Source organism: Sardina pilchardus, chromosome 9, assembly GCF_963854185.1.
Source record: "Sardina pilchardus chromosome 9, fSarPil1.1, whole genome shotgun sequence".
In the NCBI taxonomy this organism is placed as follows: Eukaryota; Metazoa; Chordata; class Actinopteri; order Clupeiformes; family Clupeidae; genus Sardina; species Sardina pilchardus.
The window spans coordinates 13,158,937-13,186,433 of record NC_085002.1 but is presented as its reverse complement, the minus strand read 5'-3'; the positions used below and the strand labels follow the sequence as shown (position 1 = coordinate 13,186,433).

At 46.0% G+C, this 27,497-nt stretch overlaps 1 protein-coding gene across 1 annotated transcript in view; it reads left to right on the top strand.

Annotated features, from left to right (window-relative positions):
• Positions 1-27,497, top strand: part of ppp1r16b (protein phosphatase 1, regulatory subunit 16B) — a 64,669-nt gene that overhangs the window by 23,722 nt on the left and 13,450 nt on the right. Inside the window, exon 3 of the mRNA XM_062545857.1 lies at positions 23,285-23,355. Coding sequence (XP_062401841.1) covers positions 23,285-23,355 — 71 coding nt within the window. The remainder of the gene's footprint in view (positions 1-23,284; positions 23,356-27,497) is intronic.

Here is a 27,497-nt window from a genome sequence, read left to right as displayed (position 1 = left end):
AAGGTATGCAGGCCTACAGCCCTTTGGCAGCCTCGTGCTGTCTACATAGTGGAGGGATTGTGTAAGGTCTCTGTGTAGGAATCTGGTCAGTGCGACTGTCAGCTGGCCGTCAAACTAAGCGCAGCTGAGTTGCTCATCCGTGGTCCCCGTCCAGCTCAGTGAATCTCACCCCTCAAGACGTCTTTGGCTCTGGACCCGGACAAATCCCTGCTGTGAGCCGCCGCATCCTGCCAATCTACCGTCGACTGGCCTCACAGCTCAGTTGCTCAATTTCCCCTCACTTCCCGCACATTCATTCTCAGATCATATTCTCAGATCATATTCTCAGATCATATTCTTATATTATATTCTCATATCATATTCTCCATCTCTCCCACTCTTTCTCATTTACTCCACCTTCGCACTTGCTTTCGTCTGGCTTCAAACCCCCTCTCGTTCTCTCTCATTTTTCTCTTTCCCTTTTCTTACATTGCACCTATTCCACCCCTCGTCATCTCTCTCATTTTCACGGCCGCGCGGGTTCTTATGAGTTTCTTCCGAGTGCCTTAGAACTTTAATTACCAGGGTCAGGAACCGGTTCCTTCGTTCCATTTCCCCTCCTGCGTCGGCCCTCCTGATGAGCAGCCTCTTTCCGCCCCATTGAGATCAGAGAGGGGAGTCATCTCTCTGCTAAATTAACTAATTGGGGAAAAAATGGCGTAGACAAATAGTCCCTTTCAAAGATGGCAGCTGCTTGTTAACCCTTCACTTTGTCATTCCTTTCTTCTTCTGCTTCTGTTCTCGTACTGATTTCAGTGCTAGGAAGATTGTCATAGAGCTCATGATATTGGGACTACATGTCATACATGTGTCTTTGAGGGCTTTTTCTCCCTGTTTGACTTTGTAAGTGGGTTGTACTGTAGTATTACTATGTGACCACTTGTGAATAAGGCCTGGCTTGTGAATGTTTTGAGAAGCACTACTGACTGACAAACAATCACACACACAACCACAAATCTGACATACTGCCACCCAGAACACCTTCACAGTGCTCGGTTGAGTCACCACCAGCATATGGTTATTAAGGAGCAGAATTACCGAGGGGCCACAAACAAACAGCAGATTGGATGAGAGAGACGAGTTGGAGACATACTGTAGAGACGTTTGCACAGACACAGAGAAATAAAAGGAGGGACAATGAGAGTTTAGGAGATTCTCACCTACTGCTCTTAGCATATTCATCCTAAAGCCTAAGCCATTGTTACCACCATCAGTCTCACCGAACGGATCTGAACCGTTTGGCCTTTGAGCCACAGGGGATCATTTCTGATAGACAACACGCTAAATCCCCTCTTCCAGCTTTCAGTCGCTTATTTCCTGAGATCCTTTTATCTTTACCCCCACTCCCTCCCCTTCACCTTTGACAACCTTTACTCTGTGTCGAATATGATTGGAGTGCTGTTAATTTCCTGCTGTTGGGTGCGGCCGCGTTTGAAAGTGCACCTTTTAAAGCGTGTGGGTGGGGGGTGTCGAAGTCGAGGGGGGTGGGTCAGTGGGTGTTAGCCGACGCAAATGATTTGGAAAATGGGCTCATAAGGAGCTGTCAGCGCCCCTCGGCCGAGCGCACCAGGACGAGATTTACGGTCGCCGTGATGCCTCTCTCCTACAGGTAAGGGCTGCGTGATCCGGAATACCACATGAATCGATCAGCAGCACGCCGGCGTTTCATCTTCATTACGGGGGGCTGATTCTCCCAAAAGCCAGCCGGGGAGGGGTGCGGAAAATGGCACCGCTGAGTTCAAATGAGATGAGCCTTTTTTTCCGGTTCCCTTTGATTGGCCACAGAGCAAAGACCCAATCTAAAGGCTTTCTTCATTTACCTCCCGTGTGTGTGTATGTGTGTGTGGTGTGTGTGTGTGTGTGTGTGTGTGGCCTTCGGCCTTAACGCATCAGTGAATGTTTGCAAATGCTCAATGTAACACTGTGTGTTTCTATCCTATGAACAACAGGTGGCATTTCCGGAGTGCATTGGGGTGTGCTTTGTGTTGGGGGGGAGGGGGGGGGGGTGTGTGTGACATGAGTAATCTCCAGGTCGTAAATTGGATGATGTGGGAATTAAATTCCTTCCTCCCCATTCAGCAGATCTGAGACCCTCAGCTCCACCCCACCCCACCCCTCCCTAAACTGATCCTCCTCCACGGGGATTGGGTGGACTGTAAAGGGCATTGGGATTACCTACAGTGATGGATTAAATTATCCTGTGGCTGTCATTGGTCTCATTCAGGGAGTCAGAAGAGATGATGAGGATGATGATGACCGTAATGTGGAGGACAATGATGTAGACCATGATGTATTTGATTATTATTTTAATTGTTGTTGTTATTGACATGGCATTGGTCAGAGTTGAGGGTCCGTTCTCCATCAACTCTGCTCTTGTGTGCTCCAGTCACAGTTTCAGGATTCATTTGAAAATGACATTTGTCCGCATGGATTAGTTGGTTGTGTGGGTTTTTGTGTGGTCTGAAATATTTCTCAAACTATGTACTGTTTGATAAACATTTCTTTATTTTGACTGCGACAGACACACACACACACACACACACACACACACATAGGGAGGTTTGTTGGCGTCCTCTGGTATTGTTTTTCTTTCATCGTCGCCCACACAAGCAATCATGTCAAGCAAGCTTTGAGCCGCCTTGCCTAGCTCCATCTGTTAGCAGTAGCGCTTGGGCCCAACAGAATTAGCATGTGTCTCTTTCAGTTGATGGTGACATTTGCCCATGGAACGTGTCTATCTCCGTTCTCGGAAATGCTTGTCTTGCTTGTAATGGAATGGGGGAGGTAGTCTGGGCTTATCTTAATTCCTTTGATATCTGCTTGTTAGTCGGCGTACTGTATCTAATTGGACGAAGGCGGAGGGCAAGAGATAGGGACGTCAGTGAGGCTCTGCTGAACCGACAAGTAAGGACACACTTGTGTTTTCTGTGCACGAGGCACAAGCTCTCTTCCTCTCTCTCACACACTATGTCTGTCTGCCTCTCTCTCTCTCTCTCTCTCTCTCTCTTCCTCTCTCTCTTCCTCTCTCTCTCTCACACACTATGGCTGTCTGCCTGTGTGTCTCTCTCTCTCTTTCTCTCTCTCTATCTGTCTGTCTCTCTCTCTCTGGGTGTCTGTCTTTCTCTTACTCTCTGTCTCTCTCTCTGTGTGTGTGTGTGTGTGTGTGTGTGTGTGTGTGTGTGTGTGTGTGTGTGTCTCTCTCTGCAGGGTCCCTTGCGAATTTCAGAGATTAAAGATGAGATTATAACTAGTCTCACACGCATTCCAGTGCCTCCTCTGTAACAAAAATGGAACTTTATGTGACCAGTTTGTCCAATATGAGGGTATATGAGTATATGAAAAACACAGTTCTTCACTCAAAGGGGGGGGGGGGGGGGGGGGGGGGTGGTGGCGGACTGGCGGTGTTGGAAGTGCTCTGGGTTAATCGTGGGGAATTGTGCTTCAGTGATGGGTTTTGAGGAACAGATGTCTGTACATTCTCAAACCTTTTTTTCCATTCTTCTTTCCTGCTGTATTTTGACTCTCCCAAGCGGCCCTGTCTTCTCCGCGCACGTTTCCCCTCACAGGAGGCCATGGAAGAAGGGAGAGTCACCAGGGAGCTCAGGGAGATGAGTGTCAGCTGAGCATCTGTGTGCACAATCCTCCATCTGACAGCCTTCAACTCACTCTGTACTTTCGCTCTCTCTCTCTCCCTCTCTTTCTCTTTCTTTCTTTCTCTCTCCCTCTCTCTCTCTGTCTTGTCTCTTTTCATGTGTGTGTCTGTGTACCTGACTCATATATTCAGACAGCACATGAAAGAACAATCCCTTGACACTGACTTCCTCTCCAAACTCAATCTTTTGGAAACACACACACACACACACACACACACACACACACACGTACTGTATATATACATACACACACACAACACACATTCATACATTCATTCTCTCACTCTCTCTCTCACTCTCTTTCTCTCGCTTTCTCTCACACACTATATTTCCATTCATGACATTGTGGAACCAGCATTCTGAGGATAAACACACACACATACATGCACACACACACACACACACACACACACACACACACACACACACACACACACACACACACACACACACACACACACCTCACAGAATATCAGCTTGAATGAGCTAATCCTCAGTCTCCGGAAAGTAGGCCACCAGGCAGCGCAGCAGGGGCCGTAAATAAGCCGAGCCCCAGCGCCCCTCTGTCATCCGGGGGAGCGCGAGCTGCAGACCACCCTCTGTGCTGCGCCCAGCCCAGCCCACTGCCTGCTGCAGCACCATTAGCAGAAGCAGCAGCAGCAGCAGCAGCAGCACTCCAAACACAGTGACCTTGAGCTGGGCAGGGGTGAGAGGATAGACCAGTCACCAGGCCCACCACTGCTTCTCAGCAGCAGTTTGGGATGCGCCAGTCAGCCTGTGTAAGTCCACTGCTGCGGCCACCAATGGACTTTTTAACGGCCGTTTTTTTAACAGACTCGATGCAGCGTTCATTTGCAAAGGTGTAAAAGTCCGGCTTAAGAAAGTAAACGTCCGACCATGTGTTGTACCTGTGGATTTAACACGGGTGATTTCACTAATTAGCTCTGATTAGCACTAATAATCTACCTGGCTGACTAACCATTCCTTAGTGAATGGTTGGAGCAAATACGTGTCAGGACTTTGAACACTTGAACGCTTCATCGGTGCACCACATGAAATCTTCCTGATTCAGACCCGAGGCAAGTCGGCATAATTTCACTGCGGAAGCAGAGTTTTGTAACTATGGTGATGAGGCCATTGTTTTTGTTCTGCGGTGTTTTAGGTGCCGTTAGGTGCCGTTTCATCATTCGTAAGACAAGAAAGGCTTATTAGTGCCAGTGCTTCCACACACACACACACACACACACACACACACACACACACACACACACACACACACACACACAGAGACGCTATTAAAACGAGGTCTCTAAAAAGGTAGCCATTCATGGGTTAATTATGTCACACTTTAACATGGCTAATTATAAAAATGGATCTCCATTTTCCCTACGTCCTATTAAAGCCAATGTCAAGTTCGTCAGGCGGAGGCATTTACAGCTTCCATGTCCTACTTCTCAGGCTGGAGAGGAGGGTGTGCATTCATATGATTAAGGCTGTATGTGTGATGACTGGAACGTGGTGTCTCTAGTGCTGTGGAGCTAGTTGTGTGCTGTTGGAGTAGGCAGCTTATTTGTGAATTTCCCATCCCTTAACAGATTGTGTGTGTGTGTCTGTGTGTGTGTCTGTGTGTGTGTGTGTATGAATGCTTCCTAAGTGCTGTTTTTTTCTGGTCCAAAGCTGGGCAATTTTGGCGGTGTCCTCTGCGATATTATAAAAGCCTAGCAGATGTCGGTGGATAGGCTGCGATCAACACAACTCACCATGCACCCTCCTGCTGGGAGCCCTCTCGCTCTCTGTTGTGTGTACACACACAGCCACAAGCTTTTACACACACAAACGCGCACACACACACACACACACACACACGCGCATACACACACACACACTTACTCAAAACACCTGAGTGAATGTACACACATGCACACTCTCATACACAATACACATACATGCATGCACACACACACACACACACACACACACACACACACACACACACACACTCACTCAAAACACCTGAGTGAATGTACACACACGCACACTCTCATACACAATACACATGCACGCACGCACACACACACACACACACACACACACACACACACACATACACACACACACACACACATACACACACACACACACACACACACACACACACACACACACACACACACACTCACTCAAAACACCTGAGTGAATGTACACACACGCACACTCTCATACACAATACACATGCACGCACACACACACACACACACACACACACACATACACACACACACACACACACACACACACACACACACACACACACACACAGTGAGCATCTTCCAGGCCCCCTTCTGACCCTGCTCTTCCTCTGACCAGACTGAAGTGCTCAGATATCTTCTCTGATTTGTGGAGTCTGCGCTGCTCTCTCTCTTATCTGCCATCTGCTTCGAGCCATAATGGCCGCTGACCGGCCGCAGTATCCTCCTCCATCCGCCGGCCGGGCGGACGGTCCGATAAGCGTGGGCGGGATCCGGCGCCCCCCTGGCTCTTGTTTATTGACGTTTGTGTTATCTTTTGGGAAGCATCGTGGACCCCCTCCCTGGCTCGGTATGTGCTGCTCCCGCCCAGGAAGTCGTTTGAGAGAGAGAGGGAGAGATTTATTTGCTGTGTCATATTGGCTGTTTCTTTTTTTTTTTCTTTTGTCGTTGGAAATAATTAAACTTTGGGAGGGAAAAACCATACGAGATAAAAACTATGGCGACCTGTGTGGGGTTCTTTTTGTATGGTGGCCGTTGTGCAGTAAGAGGAGCAGTTATTATCAGCATGGGATCTGCAGCCAGCGTCTGGCTTGGGGAGGAACCAAGATGGTGGGCGCGCGGGATAAATAATAAATAGATACCAATCACCCTAACGGCATTCGTCATCCGCTCAGCCCTCTTTCTTTAATCTCTCGCTCTATCTCTCTCTCCCTCTCCCTCTCTTTCTCTCTCTCTCTCTCTCTCTGTCATTCTCTTCTGCTCTTCTCAGATCGCTTGTCTTCCCCTGTCAAATACAGGTTTCCATTTATAGCCAGCTGTGGCTGTGGTCTCTTGGAAGAGGATGTTGAAGCACACGGAGAGAAAAAGAAACAGGAGGAGGGAGAGAGTGGGAGAAAGAGAGAAAGACAGAGAGAGAGAGAGAGAGAGAGAGAGAGAGATATGGAGAAGAGAGGTTGTCAGTGGGTTTTCTCTGAAGTGCACTCTTGTGTGTCTAAAGCCCGATCGAGGGGTCTCTCGCCCTACTCTGCCCTACTCTGCCATGCTGTACCGTGCTGTGCCATGCGTGCCGGGGGGGGGGGGGGGGGGGGCAGGAGCCGGATGCACACTGCCCAGGGCTCAGCATATGGAACTGCTGCATCTGTTTAAGGCAGGCAGGATAATCTATAATTAGCCCCAATGAAGCTGTTTGCCTCAATCAATGGGATTAGGTCCAGAGGGGGATGGGGAGGAGACTCTCAAACCGTCCTCTCCTGGGCTATTGAAATGAAGCATGGGGGAGCATGTGTTTACATATTAAGATCGGTTTGTATATTTGTGTGTGTTTGTTTAACTGCTATTAATCAGGGTGTATGTGTAGAGTATGTGATTGTTGTATAAATATGTATTTGTGTGTATGAATAAACTTGTTTGTGTGTGCGCGTGTGTGTGTGTGTGTGCTCGCTCCATGACTGATTAAAGGCTCTCGGTGGAGTGGTAGAATCTTTGGGCGAGGAAGCAGACTGTGAAGGGCCCTCTCATTAAAAACAGCAGAGCCCCTCTCTCCCTCTCATCCATCTGGAGGAGCAGTGGCGTGGAGGGGAAGGGCCAAACTGTGAATAAATATATGTTTAAGACCTAGCTGAATCCAGAATCAGCTTTGCATAAGTCTCATGCTTCCCAAGTCACTGATGTATGTCATGCTAATGGGGGTGTAGACGAGTGTCTGTGTCTGTGGTGATACGTGCTGGTCTGTTTTTGTACCTGGTGGCATGTGTTTATGTACTTGGTGCTCCTGAGCTATGGGGTGAAATAGGAGGAAGGGGACATGGGTAGCCTTTTTAGGAAGAAGAAATGTGTCTTCCTCTCTCTGTTTCTCTCTCTCTCTCTCTCTCTCTCTCTCTCTCTCTCTCTCTCTCTCTCTCTCTCTCTCTTTTCTCGCTTTCTCACACTCTTACTCATCTCTTTTCCCCCAGTCTGTCTCTTGCTGGGCTTTACACCATGCGCAGCATTGCGCACACATTTTCACACTGTGCTCTTGTGTGGGCATGCATTTATGCATGCTGTGGTGGATATGTGTTTGCACACATCAGTCAGCATCTCATCGGTGCCAGCACAGATACCCCACAACCTTCTCTCTCTCTCTCTCTCTCTCTCTCTCTCTCTCTCTCTCTCTCTCTCTCTCTCTCTCTCAATTCTTTCCTCTCCTCTTCTATTTCTCCTTCTCTCTCTCTCAATTCTTTCCTCTCTTCTATTTCTCCTTCTCTCTCTCTCAATTCTTTCCTCTCTTCTCTTTTCTCCCTCCTTCTCCTCTCTCTCTCTCTCTCTCAATTCTTTTCATCTCCCTCTCCTCTCCTCTCCTCTTCTCTCCTCTCCTCTCCTCTCCTCCTCTAATCCACTCCTACCCAAAAGCCTCCTCCAGAAACACCTACATCCCAGCATGCACTGGGCTGCTACGATTTGCATGGCTGACTGCTGGCATCAGTGTGAGGAGAGACCGTGATGCCTCAGCGGCGGCGGTGCTGGAACTGGCACTGGCTCCGACTGGCAGGGGAAGGGACGGGGAGGGCGGGGCAGGGCAGGATGCCGCCTGCGGAGCCTGATGTTCCAGCCGTAAGCTATTAGCCAGGTGTCCGTGGGTGATTTGGCTCCCGATGCCAGCGGAACAGTCAAATCACTCAGGCTGGACAATTGTTCTTTTTCAGGAGAGGAACAGGCGTGCCGAATTGGAAAATGGAGAGGGGTGTTTGTTTGTGTGTGTGTGTGTCAGGGGAAAGGACTGAGTGCACACCTCTGTAAATTTGTCAGTGTGTATGCAGGGTGTGGGGAGTGTGTGCCCTGTGCATGCACCTGCGTGATTTTCTCTATAAAGTGTGTGTGTGTGTGTGTGTGTGTGTGTGTGTGTGTGTGTGTGTGTGTGTGTGTGTGTGTGTGTGTGTGTGTGTGTGTGTGTGTGTGTGTGTGTGTGTGTGTGTGTGTGTGTGTGTGTGTGTGTGTGTGTGTGTGTGTGTGTGTGTGTGTGTGTGCACAATGGAAAACTCATTTAGTATTCATGTGCCCTGTGCATGCTCTGCACCTGCATGACTTTGTCTCGCTATAAAACTGTGTGCGTGTTGTGTTGTTGCCTGGAGTTGAAAGGATGGCCTGTACGATAAGCACTCAGCTGGCTGCACATACACCTGGCCACCACAATCGAATCTTATAGCTGAACTATAATACCAGGCACCTACTGTCAGGTTAGGTTACGCGCCGACCTCTGTGATGTCAATGACCTAAGACTTCTATGTATACAGATAAACCCCGGACTGTCTAGAGGAAGGTGCTCAAGTCTTCCAGGAGAATAACCAGGCGTTTTAGTACATAAGAAGGCAGGGGAACATCAAGGCCCTGACAGTTAACTCACGCGTAAAACATTCGGTCTCAGTAAACAGCTGAAACTCAGGTCATTTATAAGAGGTGCTTAGTTTCAAGGCTTAAACTAAGACTTAGAAAGTATAGAAAAGAATCACAGAAGAGAGACGTTATCTTTACCATCCTGTTTGGGAAGTGGTAGCCTCATCCCAAAACAGAATACAAGCTGAAAGAATCGGACGTTGGATTAAAATAGTTTTATAATTCAGCATTTTTAAATACAGCAAAAATGCGGCACAATACAGCTTGTTGGTTACAATATGTAGGAAAAAGATAATTCCTTTTTGTGGTGAGAAGGAAAAACAAAAGAAATTAATCCAATAGTAGTAGTATTTCCATTTTGTGTTGAAAAAGGAAAAACGAAAGAAATTAATCCAATAGTGTCGAAAAAAGCAAAGAGTCCAATTGAATTCTCGTTCAGTGATCTCCCTTGTCCGGGTGTAAGGCCACGAGCAGCAGGTGGATGATGCGGAGTTCCGATGTTCACTGGAGCACTAAGTCCCGCATACTTGGTTTCGCGACGACGTACGGAGTTCACATAATAACTATCAGGAGCTACAGAGTAACACAACACGTAAGACGAGGAAAGAAGAAGAAGCAGCCTCGGACTTTGGTTGACCTGCTTCTTATAGTAGGCTACTGATTTTCCGTGACCCCATGGTCCTCCCCTACACATTCCTGGGGCGGTGCCCTCTTCACAGAACTTCATGGAGACTAAACTTACTTCAGAACATTCTAGACAGTCAATGGCACACATCTCCGGGTTACGAAGCGGAGTTTTACATACATTCAGTGTTGACGAGAACATTCTAGTTGAGACAGAGATTCATTCAATATCGGCATTTACTGGTTTTAACATACAAACAGTTTACATTTGATAACAGGCATTACACATTAAGATGTAGCATGCATATTACATTCTATTGAGAGTACTTGGTTACATTCAACAGTGTAGGCTACTTAAACATGTTGGTTGGTTACGTTCAAACATCGTACACATTTGCGTTCGCAGGGAGTATTTGTTACATTCAGGATTATAAGTATTTCATTGCATTTGGTTACATTGTCGTGGTTTATTAATCAGGTAGGCTAAGAAGAGGCATGTCTTTATTGAAGGCACGTATAAGTCGTTTTATAGTATTTTCATACATTTTTATTTTCACACATGATTCTCCAAAACCCCATATCTAACGTAATACTTCTGGTATGTTTTATTGGTCAGCACTTTCATACACCGGTAGCATAACATTTTCACGTTGTTCAGTCATTCATTCTGTCGTTTATTGGATAAGAATTTTATAGCGTCATTCATCCAGCCTTCACAACTTTCAGTCTCACACGCTCCTCATCACCAAGCGTTCAATTCAGTCTTTCGGAGCTATTTGTTCAAATAGGCCTAATCACACACATTCTTCAACAGTTACGCACATTCCTTCTCTTACATTCAAACTGGCGCACTTGATTCAATAGTGGTTAGCGGGACAACAGTGTACTATATGGTTTCTGTTACGTTACTTTCTTTATCTACTTAAGCATAGTTTTCAAGGCAGGTGTCTCTCCTTGAGAGGACATCTCACATCTGGCTGATTTGCGCTGACGCAAAAGCAGCGAAGTGGGCACGAATTCACGCATGCGTTCGGTGCTCCATGGGTGGGGCCTAGGAGACACGACACCCCCTACTTGGAGCAAAGGACGCACAGGGAATTCAAGATAAAATGTATTGCAAAGAAGCCCAAATCAAAACGACATGGGTCACTGGGTAACTGTAGGCTAAATAATTGAGATCTGTCGATATGGGGACAGAGTCCACAAGCACAAACCAAACGTGTTTATCAAATCAAACATACTATCAGAAGACACTCTATCTAAAGCCATGGGATCAGAGGGTTGTGTAGTAGTCCCTTGCCCACCACTCAGGCCTAGCGGAGAGATATGTTCCACACGAAAGGGTATCATTTTAGCCTGGAGCAAAATTAACATTACTACCGTCTTTCGGTCACCTCTCGCGTCGCTGCACTCGAGCTTGGGGCCAAGGTGAGCTTCAACAGAACCCAATCCGATATGGCTTGATAAATCCGTGATTTGTTGAGGTGGAGCTTGAGCCACATTTGAGGCTGTTCTCCTCCATTCGGTTTGGACTACATTAAGAAATAAACAAAGATTTATCCAGCGCCTCATTGCCATACATGTGAGGCTTTTTCAAAGATTTGTGTGATGCTTGAATATGCGGAGTGACCACACGACTATGTGCAGGATGCTATGAAGACTCTATAGGTTAACATGTTGGTGGATGCAGAAAAGGGAATGATTCAAATCATCCCGCGCAACATTCAAACTTCCTCTCCCGCTCCTCGTGTATGACAGAATACATTCAACATTGCATAATGTATAGGGAGGAATAACATGCAGGGCCATAAACAAGTCAATTTCCTAATAGGCCATCAGAAAAGGTGAAGCTACATATCAGGAATGTTAAGATCACACAATATTAGTCCAACAAAGTTAGTCGAGGGTGGTAGCCCATCCAGCCAGATGGGAAACCAAACCTATTGTTATATTTCAGTCTTCCCAAAGACACAACATAATTAGTAGAGGAAAGATGTCGTTGTATTTAAAGTTAGCTAATAGTCCATCAACAAATGATCATGCAAATCAGTAGCATAATTTATCCTACGATACTCACCCATGTGTGAACTGGCACAGCAACATAGCACAAGGTATAAGCAATGGTTCGTTTTCGCAATGACATGCGGATTAAGGTCATAAGTGGCAAATTGTTAAAAACATGCATACTAAAAGAGCAGCCTACTCTGCTTTTAGAATAATGAAGTTATCATTTTGTCAATCGTACTACTCACGGAATAAGCAGAAGTTGGAAAAGGCCTATGCCTCCAGAGTTAAGGGTTCATCCGAAAAGTGAAGTCCAAGCGCAACATGGGCAGAGACCCAAAGCTTTTACGCACAGGGTCGTTCTACGTTGCAGCAAATAATATCACAAAAAATGTCGACAACATAACTTTAACATGGTTAGAACTATCTTGATACTGACTAGTCCCATAATGGAGAAAGGGTTTTGAATACATCTGTCTTTATCATTTAACACTGGGGAAATTATTGACATTATTCAACTGTTCAGAAATGTCAGAGATTTTATATATTCTGGCCTACCACATCTATAAGGTTGAGAAAGTTAAATACTGTGGCACAATATTTACCTTAACTAAGTATAATGAACAAAAACTTACGTATAGACCCAATTACGGAACTGCTTGCCCATAGAAGTGAGTCCTCACTGTTGCTAAGCACTGCGTGAGCTTTCAGGACTATAATAAGAGATGGTTGAGAGAGATGCTTTGTCATGAAAGGTCTAAAGACATCTAACTGCCTTACTTCGTACCTACATCGTACCTACATGGGAGGCTCCTCCCCTACCAGTTCTATATCTACTCTGCGTCGGGGTCATCTGCAGGACCATCATGTCTGTTTGCGTTCACTTCTACATAATGTCTTTAAATTTACTGGGTTTAAAAATATCCAAGATAAAATGTAAAATACAAATTCCCCTTAATAGGACATTCCCTAAATGCATCTAGAAATGGACTGATTGATTTCGGTTAGCATCCGCAGGAATCCTAACACCCCTCTAACAATAAGCCATTAACGTTATCTCCCACTGGGAAACATCCAGCTGGGTGTCTTCACACTATCCCGTATTGAGAACTTTGCAATGGAAATATATGTTGTCTCTCGTAGAAAGCACTTTAACATTATTACTACAGCTGAAATCCAAATAAACCTATTAAGACCATTTCTATTTCTGTCACCGAATAGGCATCCACAAGTTTGAGGTAGCTAAGATGATTCTGTACGGAGTAACTTACTCCTACGTGTCTGAGAGCCTCGCGAGTCCAGAAAACCAATTTAACTTCTTCCAGCGCAAAGATGTGTAACTGATTTCCCTCTTCACACTGCAGTGTGGTAACTTAGACATAACCTGTAAATTCAAATACATCCATATGACTTTTGTAACATTAACAACTGCTAAGGATAACCGAGCAACACACAAACTGTGTCCAATTAATACACAATCGGTAAGTTTATCTTCATGTTAACAAAGCCAAAGCAACAAGTGTCCAAGACGCGTGTGCATCTGTTTCTGAACGCGCACGTAAAAACTGAGAAAATCTGTAAGTTAAACCAATGATATCATAGTCCATTTCTGCCACACTGTCCGCTATACCGAGTCATGTCACAGGATTCTCACAGAATCAGGAATCTCACAAAAAGTTGTTTCTTAATCAGACGCTGTAGCTCAAATATTCAATAGATTGCTTATTTGGACACATACAACTGTTTTCTTGACAACGTCACTATAATTATCCTATTATTGTCTACTTTACGCACAATAGATAACATGTCAACTTGCGGGCGCGCCTATAGGTGCGGACAGAAATCTCTCCATGCAATACCATCCAGCACGAACCAATTCCAGAAGGGACGAGGTTATCGGGACTTCCAAGAAAAAATGGCATAGGGTATGGGCAGAAAAACATGACAACAGTCTCCATCTCACATTGAACTGTAACAACATTAGTACTGAACTGGCAATTGCCCAAGTGTGACATTCTCCACATGAAATTTCGTTTCCTCTGCATAAGTTATCAATAACTAAAGAGGCTCATCTTGCTCATCAATATCATAACAGCACAATGCCCTAACCTTACCGGACTTCTCACGTAACTTGTTCTTCATCGAATGTTATATGCATGATATTACCGAGTGATATGGAACTATTAAAACCTATAGTAGGCCTACATGTCAAAGTTTGCCTTAGTCTAGCCCAGTGGTCTTTGAATTGTATCAAATCGCATAAAATGAGTCTCAACAGGACGGTTCACGGAAGACTATCAGCAGGGCCTCCAACTCTTCGTTTTCAATTTCGTTTTTACCTTGCCCAACAGTTTTCCATCGAACCATTTAACGTCACTTATTTCTACAATAAGGGTAATAGTATGAAACTTGAAAAGGATATTCCACAAGTCCTTGGTCTACTGACTGAGAGGCATTATCTGATCAGATCCCCACAACTCCACAGAGTTGGTTTCCGTCACGTATCACTGCTTCCAAGGCTCCTCTACCCAAGCCTCTAGAGGGCTGCCGAGATGGTTGTAAAGTAACCCCAATATACATCGCTGACGTTTTTACCAACCATGGTCATTCAGAGGATAATTACCCAATTAAGTCACTATAAGTCCGAAATGATTTGTTAAGCAATGTTACAATATCCAATACATGCAATCTAACTAGTTTACCAACAATGTTTGAAATGGCCAACGCTCCTCTGAGATTGTACCTATTGACTGAAGCAACCTACTAACGAGGATCCTGCGCAAGATTTACTACGGACCGATGAAATAGACTTGAGAAGTAAAGCCCCAAATATCTAAACAGTTACCATTCACATTTGCAATCTCCAATTAACTTTGTACGTTGTTACAACACATATGCCTACTCAACGATGAACTTCTATCTACAAACTCCAAAAAGCCTATGTTAGGGAAACCATCTAATGAGAACGAGGTGTGATATCCTACTGCGCACTTAACAGCACAATTAGTCGATCTTTTGACTTGATAAGGAATTCACATTCAACCTTTGGAGAAGATCAGCTACTGGACTTTGGGGGATTCATTCGAACTTTGCCTCACAAAACTCATGTGATTGTAAACGTCTGGAAATCACTATCAGGATCGTCGGTTCCCTCAAGGAAAAACACTCAGACATGTATCAAAGGACAAGTCATTGTAGTGAAGGCTAAAGACTTCCAAAATGTAATATTTACCCAAGTAACAACGGTGCATCGTCCTCTGCCCGAAACAGAACTTAACCTACAGAAAATATATGTCCCAGAGATAGCCGAACTGTCAGGAGAATGTTGGGAAATTCCACTACACACAGATGTTGGGAAATTCCAAAACGTTGGAAACTCCAAAAATGTTGGAAAGTCCGCTACCCCCAACAAGGGTCATAAATCCGACTCTGTCCTGATTAGACAGGCGACAAAAAACAGAACACCTTGGGATCGTGAGCTGGAGAGGTTTCCCATGTCAATTCACAATTAATGGCCTTTTTGGTTGCACCTGGCACATCGTCGGAATGTCAAACTTCCAAGAAGTGGCGCCGTTCTCTACAACAATGGTCAAATACTCACAAACTCCGAATACAATTTTCAGACTATGGTTATGTTGGACAAAATCACGATTAGTAAAAAGAATACACAACATCAACGCATCTTCCCGCACCTTTGCTTCATAGCACAACATATAGTCATGGGCTGATGTGAAACATGTCGAATATAAAGATTACCATTCTATGTAAACTAATATTCTAAAGATTTGTCTCGAAGACTGTCTAGAGCGGAACCCCTGCGCCCACTAATGAGCAGTGGGTACGGTTCGCAAACATCTCCTTATCTAGCCTACTCCAAAACCCAATAACCGTTATCCTTTCCACATAAGAATCATTTCAATCTAATGTTTGCTTAATGTCCAAAAAATGAAAACTAAAGCCCGATGATCCGGCAAACATAATCTAGGAGGCCTATGTCTAGTGGCAACTGTACGTAACTATCAATTTATCCATTCTGCAAACTACATGAATGAAATCAAAGACGCATCTTGGTGGATTAGTTGCAAACGAAACAATTAGGCTATATTTGATTCGTACTTCCAATAGTTTACGTAGGCTACGTAACCGAAGCCCTTTTCTCCCTTCACTGACCACAGCATTACATTGAAACTAAGCGCAGGCTATTAACTTAAGACGTGGCACTTGCACTTTCCTCTGGTTTGATTAACAGTCGTCTCTCTCCGTCTATGCGACGCACGAGGTTCAAAACATAGTCTTTTTTAATTAGTTATTTTGTTTTCAAAAGTATTTTACTCGCTATGTTGAACTGTCTCTCATCGTCCTTGCTTCTTCAGCTTGTGTCACAGACGGGTGTGACAGATCGTAATCTCCGAGAGTCTATCCACTTTGCATGATAGCTGCGGCCGTGTCCTACGTCCTGTTAAGTAGCCAGTCACAATACTATATTTCTAATAATTTTTAAAACAAATGGGAGGATATGTAAACGAGGTTGTTTACCACATAAGTCAACACCAAAGCACTATGGACAACTTTTCATCCCGATCACTAAATGGCAAATCAAATACTGCATCTTCACGCAGCCATGGATTCCCAAACCTACAGAGTGGGCTATTCTTCCGCAGGAACTCCTACAAGTTATGTATTGAAACACGATGGAGTCAGAATCATTTAGATGATCTATAAACCATTCAACATCGTACTGTATCTGATTAGGCTACGAAACCAACACTAAAGCACTTTCATCTATTGCGCGCACGTTCTTTGATTACCCAGTTTCATGTCTCATTCTGTCGGACTACAGATTCGCTACCTGAGCTGGTAAACGGATGTAGGGAATGCAGAAATGCCATTCACCCTTCTACGCGTTGGTAAACCACTGAAATAAGTTTTAGAAACTTTAGTTCAAGGTACGAAGACTCTTTATTGTTGTATTAAGGACGTAACTGTGCGAAGGCAGTAATTTAAGTTATTTTGCTTAACTTAGTAACGACGATAACACATTATAGCAGCGAAACAACATGGGTCCTGGCCAGACACCCACGAAGCGTCACCACCACAATGCATAACCGAAGCACAAAAGTTGTATGTAACTTTACAAGACTTTTAATCACTTTTTATCCACTTATTTATCCTATGCTTTACTATTGCACGCAACTAAGAACTCATTAACTGTTAAATGCATGATTAGAAACCGAATGGTAAGTTGTAAGCACTATGCTCTCGCAATGGTATCCATACCAGTGATGCCTTCAGCCTATCTGAATCTCGGTGCTTACTGGAGGGGCGCGACCCCCACAGCTCAACCGCAACTCGGGAGACTCAGACGGCCATGGAGTTTGAGGACTGGTGGTTTAACTGCAAATTATTAAAAGTTTAAAAGGTTGAAGAGCCAATGGCATGGCTAATATTGTAGCAAGTAATCCAAGTACTTCAGTAGCATACCTGATGCGTTCTATGCATCGTTACCGCAAACACAGGGCACGAAGTATGAAGTATGATTCACAAGAAAAGTGTAATACATCAGACACTTGTTACATACTTTTACCGAGGGATTATATATTAAACCCGTGTAGTCTTTTACGTATGCCTTTAGTAGGAAAATTCTCGTCTACTGATAGAGAACCACATAAAATTAGGCCGAAACAGGAGATTTCTCTGCCACAACCAACGTAACACAAAGCGCCAGCACAACACACTGCTCCTGTGCCACCGGGCACCTGGTCTTGCTAAATCCCATATGCCGTCTGATATTGTTTAGCTACTTGTTCCTCCTGCTCCTAGACTTGTCTCTATCACAGTAGGACCGAAGAAAACAACTTAGTCTGCCATCGTTAAAGTTCAAGCTGGAATGCGCTGACATCCGCCTTTACGCACAGCTCTCCGACTATAAACTCGCCGACAAAGCACTAAGTGGCGGGGATGTGGGTAGATATTCTCCAAAAACTTAAGATATTTGTTTAGATATCTATTTTAAGTTTCATGTACCACTTGTCTAGGGTAACCCGTCCTCTGACGCTTTTATGGCCTTCTGCCTTATCACCACACGCAACAAGTGCAGCCTCTTATCTGATCTACGCAACCAGTGCAGCTTCTTTCTGACGCTACACCTGCTACTCTCCCAGTATGCCGGCTTACTGGGATCCGCTCCAACAGCGGACTCGGTACACAAACTTTCTGTAGTGTTTGTCGAGGAATAACAACGTTAACCCGTGGGGAAGAGGACTATTCTGTTTCTCACAGCATGCACAGACTAGGACGACCGTCTCCAATGCAATTATTAGCATGAGTCTCAGAAAAAATCGCTTCTACTCAATCCTCTAATAATGCTCCTTATTAATCAGTCCGTTTAAATCCCACTTCTGACACCATGTGTTGTTGCCTGGAGTTGAAAGGATGGCCTGTACGATAAGCACTCAGCTGGCTGCACATACACCTGGCCACCACAATCGAATCTTATAGCTGAACTATAATACCAGGCACCTACTGTCAGGTTAGGTTACGCGCCGACCTCTGTGATGTCAATGACCTAAGACTTCTATGTATACAGATAAACCCCGGACTGTCTAGAGGAAGGTGCTCAAGTCTTCCAGGAGAATAACCAGGCGTTTTAGTACATAAGAAGGCAGGGGAACATCAAGGCCCTGACAGTTAACTCACGCGTAAAACATTCGGTCTCAGTAAACAGCTGAAACTCAGGTCATTTATAAGAGGTGCTTAGTTTCAAGGCTTAAACTAAGACTTAGAAAGTATAGAAAAGAATCACAGAAGAGAGACGTTATCTTTACCATCCTGTTTGGGAAGTGGTAGCCTCATCCCAAAACAGAATACAAGCTGAAAGAATCGGACGTTGGATTAAAATAGTTTTATAATTCAGCATTTTTAAATACAGCAAAAATGCGGCACAATACAGCTTGTTGGTTACAATATGTAGGAAAAAGATAATTCCTTTTTGTGGTGAGAAGGAAAAACAAAAGAAATTAATCCAATAGTAGTAGTATTTCCATTTTGTGTTGAAAAAGGAAAAACGAAAGAAATTAATCCAATAGTGTCGAAAAAAGCAAAGAGTCCAATTGAATTCTCGTTCAGTGATCTCCCTTGTCCGGGTGTAAGGCCACGAGCAGCAGGTGGATGATGCGGAGTTCCGATGTTCACTGGAGCACTAAGTCCCGCATACTTGGTTTCGCGACGACGTACGGAGTTCACATAATAACTATCAGGAGCTACAGAGTAACACAACACGTAAGACGAGGAAAGAAGAAGAAGCAGCCTCGGACTTTGGTTGACCTGCTTCTTATAGTAGGCTACTGATTTTCCGTGACCCCATGGTCCTCCCCTACACATTCCTGGGGCGGTGCCCTCTTCACAGAACTTCATGGAGACTAAACTTACTTCAGAACATTCTAGACAGTCAATGGCACACATCTCCGGGTTACGAAGCGGAGTTTTACATACATTCAGTGTTGACGAGAACATTCTAGTTGAGACAGAGATTCATTCAATATCGGCATTTACTGGTTTTAACATACAAACAGTTTACATTTGATAACAGGCATTACACATTAAGATGTAGCATGCATATTACATTCTATTGAGAGTACTTGGTTACATTCAACAGTGTAGGCTACTTAAACATGTTGGTTGGTTACGTTCAAACATCGTACACATTTGCGTTCGCAGGGAGTATTTGTTACATTCAGGATTATAAGTATTTCATTGCATTTGGTTACATTGTCGTGGTTTATTAATCAGGTAGGCTAAGAAGAGGCATGTCTTTATTGAAGGCACGTATAAGTCGTTTTATAGTATTTTCATACATTTTTATTTTCACACATGATTCTCCAAAACCCCATATCTAACGTAATACTTCTGGTATGTTTTATTGGTCAGCACTTTCATACACCGGTAGCATAACATTTTCACGTTGTTCAGTCATTCATTCTGTCGTTTATTGGATAAGAATTTTATAGCGTCATTCATCCAGCCTTCACAACTTTCAGTCTCACACGCTCCTCATCACCAAGCGTTCAATTCAGTCTTTCGGAGCTATTTGTTCAAATAGGCCTAATCACACACATTCTTCAACAGTTACGCACATTCCTTCTCTTACATTCAAACTGGCGCACTTGATTCAATAGTGGTTAGCGGGACAACAGTGTACTATATGGTTTCTGTTACGTTACTTTCTTTATCTACTTAAGCATAGTTTTCAAGGCAGGTGTCTCTCCTTGAGAGGACATCTCACATCTGGCTGATTTGCGCTGACGCAAAAGCAGCGAAGTGGGCACGAATTCACGCATGCGTTCGGTGCTCCATGGGTGGGGCCTAGGAGACACGACAGTGTTTGTGTAAGAGAAAATGAGTATGTTTGTGCCCTGTGTAGGCCGTGCACCTGACATGAATTTGTCTCTCTATAAAACTGTGTGTGTGGGTGTGCGTGTTTGGCGTCTCAGTCCAGGGTGCTGACAAAGAACATCTGTGCCTGCTGATCCAGCCCTGGCAGACTGAGGGTGGCATTAATGGTGATAAATCACAGGGTGGCACCAAGCATCGGGGCAACGGAAGCAGCCATGGCAGCAGAGAAACCCCCCTCCTCTCTCTCCTCATCCCTCTTCATTTCTCCTCTCCCTCTGCCTCTGCCTCCCTCCTGTCCTTCTCTCTCCCCATCGCTCTTCTCTTCTCTTCTCCTCCCTCCTGTCCTTCTCCTCTCTCCTGTCCTTCTCCTCATCTTTACTTCTCCTATCCTTCTCTCTCCTCATCGCTCTTCACTTCTCTTCTCCTCCCTCCTGTCCTTCTCTCTCCTCATCGCTCTTCACTTCTCTTCTCCTCCCTCCTGTCCTTCTCTCTCCCCATCGCTCTTCACTTCTCTTCTCCTCTCTCTACTCCCTCCTCCTCTCCCCTGTCCTTTTCCTCATCTCTTTACTTCTCCTGTCCTCTCTCCTCTTCTATCGTATCCTTCTCTGTCCTCCTCCCCTCTCTCCTCTTCTATCGCATCCTTCTCTCTCCTCCTCCCCTCTCTCCTCTTCTCTCCTCTTCTCTCTTCATTCCTCTCCTGGGACCCCCAGGGAAATGGCCACATCCCCAGCCACTGTCTCTGGTCCCCCCTGGGTCCACCCCCGGGTCCATCCCCCTTCACTCTGGGCTCTGTGGGCCTGAACTCTGGCTGCAGCATCCCCAGTACTCAGCCCCAGAGCCTCTCCATGGGAGTGTTGTGGTGGGTGGGGTGTGTGAGGGAGGCAGGTGGTGGTAGTGTGTGTTCTGTTCCCGGTGTGGACCCTCCTGTAGTAGCTGCTCTCACTCCGTCACACACACACACACACACACACACACACACACACATACAGACACACACACACACACTTGTAGTCTTTGTTCTCCTCCGCACTCACTCTGATGAGGCATTCGGTCCAGAATGAGAAAGAAAGCACGAGAATGAGAGAGAGGGAAAGGGAGAAAGAGAGAGGGAGGGAGAGAGAGAGGGAGGCACAGGGAGAAGGAAAGAAAGAGAGGGAGGGAGGGAGAAAGAGAGGGAGAGTGCGGTGCCCGAGGGCCCACAGAGGGGCTTTGTCTCTGGCTGCACAGTAGTGGAGATGAGTGCCATGTACGGTCCCTTCAGAGGGCGCTGTGCCATCTCTGTAATCAGCTGCCGCGTATGCAGCCAGAGGGGGGGGGGGGGGGGGGGGGGGGTGTGTGTGTGTGTGTGTGTGTGTGTGTGTGTGTGTGTGTGTGTGTGTGTGTGTGTGTGTGTGTGTGTGTGTGTGTGTGTGTGTGTGTGTGTGTGTGTGTGTGTGTGTGTGTGTGTGTGTGTGTGTGTGTGTGTGTGTGTGTGTGTGTGTGTGTGTGTGTGTGTGTGTGTGTGTGTGTGTGTGTGTGTGTGCACTGCACTGACCAAGTCACCCAAGTAATTACGTCTGTGTTAGGAATCGGCAGCAGACCAAATCCACCCACAGACACAAATGAACACACACTCACACTCTCTCACACACGCACACTCACACACTCGCACGCACAGACAGACACACAGACACACACACAAACTATTCAGTGTGGGCCGTTCTGAGTCCTCACTTTTGGCAATAATTGCAGCTCAGGGTTGCAGCTGCCAGAATGAGAGATAATGATGTGGATGAAAAAAAGCATCAACAACAATAACAAAGCAACGACGCAAAACAAAAGCAACACAGAGCAAAGCAACGCGTAGCAGATCAGCGTGGCATCAACGGGTAGCAGATCAGCGTGGCATCAACGGGCATGTGTGCTGCTCATCCCCTCTCACATCCCTGCAGTGCGTCACAAACACACAGCTTAACGTAGACGCACACACACGCACGCACGCACACACATACACACAGGCACACACGTAGACAGCTTAACGTAGACACACACACAGGCACACTCAACAAAACTCAAAACACACAGACATGCATACCCACACGTGCACATTTACAATGAAATGAAAATGAAAACACACTCACTTGCCCGTACCTATTCAGTACACACACACACACACACACACACACACACATATGCAAACACACACACGCTCACAAAAAATGCACAGTACTAATGTCCATAGCTTAATTTCTCTGCTACATTAACGATGGCAGTTACAACGAGCGAGATGTTTAAGATTTTGAATTGCCATGGTTTGGTGCGAGGCAGCGATGTTCATGCACGGGACTGCGGGTCGAGCATGTGCACACACACACACACACACACCCACACACACACACACACACACACACACACACAGTCACAGTCAGCTCAAATCCACAGTTCTTCCATGAGTTGATGCTGCTCCTCCAGGTCAGTTTAAGAGCACGTCTGAGGTGATATGGGGTGGAACGCTCATCTATCGCAGTGGAGATCTGAAGCCGCTTAATGAAGGCGTTATGAAACGGCAGGTCAGGTCAGCCCCTGTGGTGTGGGAGGGCTCCAGCAAGAGCGCATCCGATCGCTGCAGAGGCAGACTGCTGTCATGTCATCATGACGCCCCCGGAGACATGTGGGCAGCGCGTGGGTGTTTGGAGCCACACGTCACGTTCGGTTTCCTGTTTTTGTTTTGAATTAAAAAAAAAATAGCAAAACATGTTTGGGTTTTTTTTGCATTTTTCCCCCCAAAGTCACTTTTCCCCACTAGAGTACTTGACCTATAACTCTGTATGCGTCATTCCACCGACCATCGTGCTGCCGGTTACGTAATTGTTCCTTCTTGTTGTGATGTTGCAGATGTGGTTTGTCAGTGTGCATTAAGCTCGTGTGGCATTGGCCCGTGGCTTAACCAAGCCTCTGTGCTCTCCTGTCTTACAGTGCGATACCTACTGAAGAACAACGTCAGCCCAGACCTCTGCAATGAAGATGGCCTCACCGCTCTACACCAGGTAAGGCGTTCAGTCACAGCAGAAGCCATACGTCTCCATCTACAAGTTCAGCTCCACTCCACACACACTGTGGCCCTGCGCAATATCACTTGTTGTTGTTGTGTTGTGTTTTTTTTTTTTTTTTTTTATGTATCTTGAATAAACGCATCACAAGTGGACAGTAGAAACACATTACAGTTTAAACCCGTGTCTTTGTCGTACATCTCCAGCTTGGTCGGTGTTCACATGTTTAAGCTTAGTCCATGCTGGCATGTTTAAGGGTTCAGGAATGTTCCTGTTCCCTGCCCTTAAGTAGGTCACAGAGTTCATTACCTGAGGTGACCCAGTTTCCTGGCCACAGACTGATCCAAATCATTAGGCAGTTGACCAAGTGAACGTGAAGAGTAGCGGGTCGCCCGCACTAAGTGTTATGTTACAGCTCAGGTGATTAATTCCCCCCGGGGTCTGCCTGTGAAAGCAAACAAGTAAAAGGGCTTTTCTTTTGTCACACCTCTTTTGACAAAAGCCATTATCTGAGGAGCGTGAAATGATCGACCCGGTCCATTATGGTCGACCAGTCCTCGCCGAGCGCACTTGGCCCTGGCGTGGCTCGACCGTGAGGCGGTGGCGGCGACGGACGGGCGCCGGGTGGTCAGCGACGGGACGGGCTGGTCAAAAAAAAAAAGAAAAAAGCGAGCCAGGAAAAACAGATTGACCTTCAGCCCTCAGCCTCGCGGCGGCCAGATGGGCTAATCCAGTGCGGCTCTCTCCCTCCCTCGGCAGTGAGTGGCAGGCTTATGCACACAGATTTAGAGCTGTTTGGTGGCTCAGTGGACAGCAGATAACTCTGCAGGGTGGGTCTCTGCCACACTCCCCCCCCCCCCCCCCACACACACACACCTCTTGTGTCTGCATCTGAGGAGCCGTGATGGCTGTGGTTCAGACTCCGATTGCTCCCGAGATTGCTGAGAGATGAGATGATGTTTTAAGGGGGTGCTCATCATAGGTAACCTTCTTTTTTTGTGGTCAGGGTTTTGAGGACAGGGGAGTGTTTTTTCGGTCATTTGCGGCGTTATATAAGATGAGATTGTGTGATTTGATTGTTTGCTGGCTGATGATGGTGCTAAGTCCATGCAGTTTAATGACTTCCACACACTGTGTGTGTGTGTGTGTGTGTGTGTGTGTGTGTGTGTGTGTGTGTGTGTGTGTGTGTGTGTGTGTGTGTGTGTGTGTGTGTGTGTGTGTGTGTGTGTGTGTGTGTGTGTGTGTGTGTGTGTGTGTGTGTGTGTGTGTGTGTGTGTGTGTGTGTAGCATGGCTGATGGCTGATGCTCCTGCTGCCAGGGGAGAAGTGACAGTTAAGTCACACTAGGCTGCAATATTGCCACCCTCCTGGCAAAACTCAAGTTTCTTTTTGTTTTCTTTCTCTCTCTCTCTCGCCACTCCGTCTCCCCCTCTCTCTCTCTTACACACACACACACACATCCTCACTTTCTCTCCCTCTCACAGACACTCTCCTTTTTCTGTCACTCTCTCTCTCACACACACACACCCAAAATCACACACACACCTACCCTTTGGCTCACACCCTCCAGGCTGTGAATTGCCGGCGCATGGCATGAAATGGAAAAATAATATTGAATCAGAGCTGGAGTTAAGGACGCCTTTGGGAACCGTTCACACTTAAATGCATTTCCCAATCTGTATTATGGAGGCGCGGCGAGGCGAGGCGAGGAGGCCCCGGGGTGGTGGAGGCTGGGCACTGGGCGCTGGGCGACAGGGCTGGGTCTGGACCGAGGCTCCAGGCCCGGTCACTGAAGCTTAGCGGAGGGGGACGTCAGACTGCCACACGCCCCTGGACAGGGGGACATTAATCTTTGTCTCTCACCTGGCATCGGCAATCATGGTCTCTCTCACTCTATGGCTTAATCTTTCGTTCTTTCTCTCTTTCCTTTTTTTCTCCTTCTTTCTGTCCTTTTTTCTCTTTCTTCCCTTCCTTCCCACGCTTTTCCTCTCCTCTTCTCCCTTTAGTCTGTATCAGTTTCTCTCTCTGTCTGTCTGTCTGTCTCTCTTTCATCTCTCGTTGATATATCCATCTCCTCTTCTGTCTGTATGTGGGGTGTGGGTTTAATGTTTCCTGAAAGGCCTGTCATTGCGGGCTGACTGACATGTGAGGCGGAGAGGCTTGTCAGGGGATAAATTGAGGTGGCGGCAGCTTTTCATGTGTCCATTTACTGTGTTTCGCCCATGTCTGTCGGACAAAAAAATGGGCAGGGGCATCTTTGGACTGTCCGCCTCTTGGCCCATCCATCTTGCTGTTTGTGGGTTGGTCGGTTTTTCATGAACGGTGGTGGTTGAAAATGAATCTGCCAACTCTCATCTGTGGGTGAAGCCCCAACACTAAAGTGAGGTGTTGGTCATGAGACAAATCGACACTGTCAAAAATGCAGCAAATTATTTGTAGCATGCACCGAATGATCGTTCGTGGAATGATAAGAGTTTGAGTAATATCAGAGGAGGTTAGAATGATGGTCATCCCACCATAATTTAGCTAACTATGATATGAATATATGACCTACAGTATGTGTAGTCTATTGAATGTGTTTACATCATAGTAGTGTGTACTTCATCATCACAACACACCCATGAGTCATATTATTTAGCGTGTTAGTCCCACATATTCATGTACATATTCATATATTTAAGTGCATATGTTATTCAGGATGGGCATGAGCCTCTGATGTTGGTTTAGTGTCGTCATGTATATTGAAGAACAATGCACACATGCTGTCACTGGATTAGGGCACCTGGATTAGCAGAAGGATTACGCATAATTTACCTAAATGCACTGCAATAAGGACGCCTAATATGATTTAATGCTTAAAGCAACATGATATAACAGGTTTGCTTTTGCAGGCAGCCACTTTTGAAACCATCACCTTCAGATTATTTGTGATGGCAAATGGCATTTGGTCATGCTGTGTAAGGACAAATAACAACACCTGTGAATCCGACTACAGCCGTCCAGGCTACGCACTGTGGGGTTCTGTGGCCCTGGATGGAACACCCTGTGAAGATTTAGGAGGAAAAAAGAAACCGCATGACATCAGTATATTGACAAAAGATGACCGTTGACTTTCTAGCAAGCTTTTACAGAGCCATCCAGGATGCTGTTGGTGTTTGCAAGGTTTTATGCGTACTTGAGGTTGTTTGTCGATCAAAACTCCACAATGCTGCTTCTAAAAGGAACTCTTCAGTATAACAAGTATTCACACACATATAGACTAACTGTAAGACTGTGTTTGTTTTATTTGTGACTGAATGTATGCTCAGGAATTTGCTCCCACAATGGCAGTCCATATTTACCCTGCTCTGACGCACATGGAGAGAGCGCGCTGTTCAGAGCTCGTTACCAGGGCTCGTGCTCGTTAGTATTCAGGAGGGATTCCTCCCCTCAGGCCGGGGGGCAATTAGCCCCTGACACACGGAGTTTATCTGCAGCATTATTAATGTGTCCTGTCCAGTGTGGAGTTCTACTGCTGCCTACTCTTACCACTCTGGTATCAAGGCATCATGGCTCTCATATAGGCACAGAGAACAGCAGAGCACACACAGACGTCTGTTCTTCTGGAGAGCAGGGAGGGCAGTCCCTTGTCAGTTGAATTTACCATAGTTGTTACTGTAGAAGGCAATAGTCATTTTATGTGTGTGTGTGTACTACTGTATGTGTGTATGTGTGTTCTGTATGTGTGTGTGTGTGTGTGTGTGTGTGTACATGTGTACATGGTTGTTTTTGTGCGCATGTACGTACTGTGTATATATGTACACACACACACACACACACACACACACAATTCAGGTCACACAGTCATGTGTGAGTGCGCGTCCTCCTGTAGGAGCCTCTGAGAGCGCTGAGCCAAAAAAGCCCAGGAGACGCTCATTTCACAGCCACTGCCACAGTCCACTGCATGCCCTGGAGACAACGAAGCAGAGTCCAGCACAGCCCAGCAGGGTCCAGCACAGCCCTGTCCTGTCCTACACACCCAGCCTCAACTCCACCGAGCTCCAGCCCTGGTGCATCACATCCCCACCACTCAGATTCTCTCTGGCAGAACCGCAGGCCCTGCCTGGGATTGTTCTGGGTTATTGCCACAATCTCTCCAGT